A 6,312-nucleotide genomic window follows, 5' to 3' on the forward strand; every position below is an offset into this window, starting at 1 on the left:
CCAAAGGAAAAAAAAAGAAAGGGGGCCGATACCTTCTTTTTGGGTTCCTTTTAAACCAAATTTTTTTTTTTTTTTTTTTTTTTTTTTTTGTTTGTTCTTGTCACAAATTTCTAACTGGACTTAGGTCTGACTAACATGATTTTTGTCTTCTTTTTTTTTTAAACCATTCCATTTTAGTCTTGGCTACATGTTTAGTTGTTGCCAAGCTGGAAGTTGAAAATTGTGACTCCAACCAAATATTTGGAACTTTGTTAAGCATCTAAATCTGCTTTAAACTTCCTCTCAGTTTTATTACTCAACTGTGTTTCTTGGTCTTCATGTTGCTCTGAAAAGTATACCACGATGTAAGAGCTTTACATCAGTCGACATCAAAAGTGATTGATTTGTTTTAGATATCTGAAATACTGCCAAACTGGTGACACGGCCTTTCCTGTTTTATCCACAGTTTTCACTCAAGGCCATTGTTTTATATTGTTTAAAGAGTATTAAGTTACTCAACAGGTTGTTGCTAGGTAACCAAAGAGTGAGTGTGTTAGTTGATGCTTAGCTGTGAGAGGTTGAGCGCCTAAAGCCTTCCCTCTGTCTAAATCCCCCAGAATGCTGTGTGGTTCTGGATCCGAGTTGAGTGAAACTATTGACTATCAGACCTTCTATCTATTGTTACTGATGACGTGTCTATTGCAACATATATTGTTATTGATCTATTGTCCTGCCTCATACCAACGTAACCTGGACTGAACTCAAACACACACCGCCCTTGTTGTATTTTTTGTTTTTGGAAGAAAATCTGGACACCACGTAATAATTTGAGTTGCATTCATGACTGCGTGCAGCTGCGTGTGGATCTACAGCCTAAGATCCCAATAAAAACACACTGAAGGTTGCGGTCGTAACGTGACAAAATGTGAAAACGTTCAACTGTAGCGAGGCGCCGCACATCAACACACTCACTCGCCTCATTCCTCTTAACATGTATAATTTCAAAGCCACAATGTTCACTTCCTTTCTTATGGTATCTGCTGTTTCTTCAGAGTGGGGCAATAATTCTAACTTGGTTGATACCAGCACCCCCCCGCCATCCCACCCCCTTGGTTGTTCTAACCACAGAGCCGAGCGAGCCTACACCAAAGGACGTCAGCGCCAGCAGCCGTCGTCCCTTTTCTCTCTTTGTCTCACTGCGAACTTCCCTGAAAACACCAGGTTCCTCAGACTATTTGCGAACCAAACTTCGTCTTGCGCCATTTCCCACAACGACGCCGTTTCACATTTGAACCCGACCGCAGTTGAGAGTTTTCCCTGCACATGAATAAAGACTCGTTTGAGTGCGTACACAAACACAAACACACACACACACACACACACATACACAAAGCCCGTGGATCTAAGCATGTGCATCTTGTATGAGGGCACAGAACCTCGTCTGTACCTAAATGAAACGCCGTGTCAATAATTTACCATCTTAGCTCTGTTTTCAGTCTTACGTATGCCTCCTTCAATAAATAACGAAAACAGACAACATTGAGACATGGGAACAACACAGGAAACATCTACAGAATGAGCCTCAGAACATTTCTCAGACTTTTTAAACTTCAGTAACCTTTTCTCCGCCGTGTGCACGGTCCTCACTGATCGCAATCCTTTCAGGTATTACAGTTTGCCTCGAATATTTCACTGGAGAAATTATCCGCATGCTGCCCTAAGCCCCAAAGAGCTTCCCCAGTCTAAACACAATTGCTTTGGAGGGGTTTTTTTTCTGTTCTTTTATTCACATGTCCTACATTTATTGTGTGTCAAATAATTTAGTTAAACTGCCCAAGGCTTTGACTTTTTCAAGTTGCTCTTAATATCGTTTCGTATCGACTAATGATATAGGTCAGGACTCATTTTGTCATGGCAGTATTTCTGTCAGGATACATGTTGGTATGTTTTCTACAGGGAAAATCTGTACATGTTAATAACTAGTAGCATCTGTCCAGTTTCCCTGAGCATATAGCTTCAGGCTAAAGCTAGGTTCATCACTGACTCATTCATCTAGGCCTCAGGGTTCGTGCGCATCAATCCTGCACATTCGAAACTTTTGTAATTCGCCGCAGACCGAACTCGCGCCACCTTCCACTCAAAATGGACGATTTATAAGGTGCTTCACCCATACCGGCATCGATATGATCCCTCTGTAGCTGTGTTTTCCTTAACAAAAGTTTGCAAAATGTTTTCCACATTCTGCTAATGTCGAACAAAAAAACCCACAATTTTCTAATTGAGCTTTTTCCATGAAATAAGAAATATAATCAAAATCACAGGTGAATAAGTCTGCTCATTAAAAATCATGGCTGTAAATAGTTACAAATCGGGATTTTATTGAGGTATTGGTGTTAGAAGCCCCCTCTACTTGGAAGTGGTTGTATATATGTGGTGTTTTTGGGAAATTGTAATTGGTTACTTTACAGAAGAGCTGTGGATTCAACACTTTGGAATGACACTGAACTATTGATGAACTGTTCAATGCTGAGAGTTTTGGTGGAGGCAGCTGGACACGGTCCAAGGAGTCCAGTGGCTACAAAGAATGACCTTGATGCTGCATACAAAGTGTTTCCATTGCACTTTTACAAAACACAAATTTCAATACGACTGAAAATATCACCATACAGCAAAAATGTTTTATAAAAAAAATCTGAGTTTTTGGAAAATTGCCATGTATATTTTCATTATTCCATTTTGTGCAACTTTATGATCAATAGAAGCATGTTCATTTTCTTGAAAATATCCCAGGACAATTTCCAAATCATCCATTTTGAGAGAACCTTTAAACAGAAAAGTAGGATTTGGGAAAACACAAGAAACCTTAATAACAAACACTTTAATTTTGTACCCTAAAAATATTAAATTAAGCATGAAAACAAGAGCAAAGAAAATTATATATATTCTAATAGTATTTCACTCTTTGTCTTTTTAAGATTACTGGTGGTGTGTTGGTATTGTTAATACTGTCTTCCAATAACACATCATTTAGTCACATTTTCAAACTTCCTGTCAACTTTCAACCTTTTTCAACATGAAAACACAGAGAGCTCACCACCAGGCTTAGCTAGTTCCTTCATGACAAACTACAAACTGTTTAGCTCAGGCAGTTGTGGTGTGAACGTGCAACGCGTGCCTTAAGGAAAAATACAATCTTGCGCTGGCCGTTTATGCAAGACGTAAATAAAATTTCTGCTAGGATCAGAATCCTGCTTGACCAGAACGGTGGTGATGTGAGATTGTCGCTCAGTTCTCAGTCAAACACGCCAACATTGTTAAGAAACTCCAACTACCGCCCTGCATTTGGTTTTCTCCACAAACAAGTCAAGTAGTGATTGATTCCCAAGTCTGTCTGAACTCAGATGACCTCTAGGAGACGTACGCTGTCTTTCAGTATAATATAGGATTTCCGATCCACAGACAGTTTTTTTCTCAACCACCTTCGTGAATATTCCTGTGTAGTAGGAATAAATATGAATGTTTAGGAGCGATCTGGGAGCTTCCTGGCTGTTTTGTGCGAGTCGCTGTGAGTTCTCTTCGAGTTCTTGTCAAAGTGTGAATCTGAGCCCGAGACTTACTTGCGTGCCTCGTGGCTTGTAGGGCGAGCTGCTCTCCAAGTCTTCCAGGATGCTGGTGAGAGAGTCGATCTCTGCATCCAGGCTGGAGCGCCTCTCCTCCAGAGTCTTCTCAGGTCGTTTCATCTGAGAGAAAACACAACACACCCGGCTTTAGAGAACGACTGACACACTGCAACCCAAATGTTGGACTTTTACACTGACACAAACGGAGTATGAGCGTATGAACCGATGATGTGACGTCCTCTGCGTGCTGTGCTTAAATACCCTTAGTTTTTAGTGGCGAGAGCAGCTGAAACACCAGTCATTACACTTTATGACGTTTGACAAAGTGCAAAGTTATGCAGCAGGATAAGTTTTTCCACTCAGTTTTAACCAAAGACAATAACTGAAATTGTGCTAAAAATTATGTTACAAGCTTAAATATCAATGAGTCATATTAAAACAAAGAGCAGGCATGCTAGCATTAGCCTGGCTGGTGGCTAGCACTTAAGCTTGCCACTCTGTATGAGAAGGAGAGTAGATAGATTGTGTTGGAGTAATGTGTAGCCCATCCTGAAGAACCTGCAGTTGGGACAAAGTGTCTGTCAGGTGTTGGTTCAATTGGGGAATAAAGTTGCAACATTTGTTACATTTTCAGTTGATGCGGTTCTCTTTCACACTACTCTGTTAAACAATACAAACTGTTTCAAAAACCTCCTCACCTGTGGTGGCACTGCACCGAGAACTACTGAAGGAAACATGAACACAACTTCCTTATTCAGAAAATGTAAACAAAAATGGAGTGGTGTCAGGTTTTAGCCATTGTAAGCTTTTCTATCTTTGGTAAAAGACCAGGAGCCATTTTTCCCGCTAGCGTTAGACTCTTGTGTTTGTTTTGGTTGTATTTACCAAGAATGCCCTGCACTACAGCCATTTCCTGCTTTTGGAGCGGTGTCAGGTCTGCTTGCGTTCATTTATGCATTCAAACCGCACTAGAGTTCACTTCAACCGAACTGAGACTTGGGTCTGTAGGCCGACCAGAGATCTCTTTTTCAGGGAGAGTTTGATTGCTCCTTCACACCTCCCCAAATGAGCTGGACTTTCTAGAGAAACTAGAAATGCATATCAAGGACAACCTTGAGAAGAATGCATCTCTGGCCAGAGTTCTCCTACGTGGCTAGCCTTGACTAATGTTGGCTAGCCAACATTACTCCTATTTCTATCGGATAAACATTTCCCGACCTCCAGTTCTTCTGGACGGGTCCTCTATTAAAAATAAAGATGATGCCGTTTGTCTGGAAATACCTCCATCCAAGTATGGCTCTTTTTAGGCTTTTTGCTGGTTTCAAACTATGCTGCAGGCTGCAGGAGGTAACATGTCTGTCTGAAAAAAAGCTGAGTGCGTCCTGAATGCCGGGACACATGGCATGTATAATAACTCACTAAGCTTTACAAAGAAAAGAATGCTGGGAGGGGGAATCTATATTCAATGTGAAAGGCACGTTTACCGTGTTACTTCCATACTTTTGTTCTTTCACCAGCAAGTTACATTTTTAAAATGTGCTATTGGCCCTTGAGCTGACACCCGCTTAACATTAGATCTCATTACTAGAGAATGAAATGGATTTTTATTTTAAAACAACTAAACTTGATGTAAAAATCAGTGCTTTGAATATTTAAATAAGATACACTCCGACTGTTTGTGTCCCGATACTGACATTAAAGAGGCATCCATCAACTGGCCAGAGATTGGGATTAGCCTTTTTTCTGTTGTCCGGCTACAATTGATAAGTCAAGGACTAAAAGACAAACATATATATATATATATATATATATATATATATATATATGGTGGAAGGTTTTAGCTTTGATGCACTTAATGAATAAATCATTAAGTGCATCAAAGCTAAAACCTTCCACCATTTTCAGTCCATACATCGTTTGCAACAATTCACAACAGCTACCTATTAGTCGTCTTTGTCGACACATAATTGCTGTAACCATAGCAACACATGGAGGAATATTTTAGAAATTAAGTGTTAAAAGCAGCTATTAAAATAGTCAATGGTTTTAAAGAAAGTCTTAAGTCTTAAATTCAGACTTCAGACCATCCCAGATCCAGAGGAGACACAGAGTTATGATTAGGTTGCTGAATATTTAATGTGCAAACAGGGCTGAAACAATTAATTGGATTTATTGTGATTTATCCATTATTGAAATAATTGTCTAATTTAGTAATCGATTAACTGGAGTTAACTGGAGCATGCAGACTCTGAAACAGGCCATTTGCTGAAAGAACAACACAGTCAGAGCAATAATTAGGCCAAACCTATACAAAAAAGCAAATACATTGCTTTCCAGTTATTAATCTGTTAAATGACAAAATAGTGAACAGGTCAGCTCTACACTGTAATGATGTTAAGACAAGCAGAAGGAGCTTAACTTTTCACATGTTGATGTTTGAAGCAATATGTTTAGCTGCAGATTCAACCTTTACTACAAATGATAAAGTGATCACTAAAAGAATGCTGTCATCGCATTTCAGGCAATAAAATGTTTATTTTCTTATTTAGAAAATAATTGAATTTTTTCTTTATTTGTATTTTAATGCATTTTTAATGTCTTAATCTGGAAATAACTTTTAAATAATACCTATTTGATGCCACCTCTGTTTTTTTTTTTTTTTTTTTTTTTAGATTTTTTTGTCCTATTTTTTGCTTTCTTTTCCCTTGGGGGG

General features: G+C 39.1%; 1 protein-coding gene across 6 annotated transcripts in view; it reads right to left on the bottom strand.

Moving 5' to 3' along the window:
* Positions 1 to 6,312, bottom strand: part of lpp (LIM domain containing preferred translocation partner in lipoma) — a 208,967-nt gene that overhangs the window by 106,993 nt on the left and 95,662 nt on the right. For all 6 annotated transcript variants that reach the window (XM_015035946.1, XM_015035945.1, XM_015035949.1 and 3 more), the window contains one exon: positions 3,597 to 3,719. In XM_015035946.1, coding sequence (XP_014891432.1) covers positions 3,597 to 3,719 — 123 coding nt within the window. The remainder of the gene's footprint in view (positions 1 to 3,596; positions 3,720 to 6,312) is intronic.

Source organism: Poecilia latipinna, unplaced genomic scaffold (genome assembly GCF_001443285.1).
Source record: "Poecilia latipinna isolate Pla-1442-1.1 unplaced genomic scaffold, P_latipinna-1.0 Scaffold352, whole genome shotgun sequence".
Taxonomy (NCBI): domain Eukaryota; kingdom Metazoa; phylum Chordata; class Actinopteri; order Cyprinodontiformes; family Poeciliidae; genus Poecilia; species Poecilia latipinna.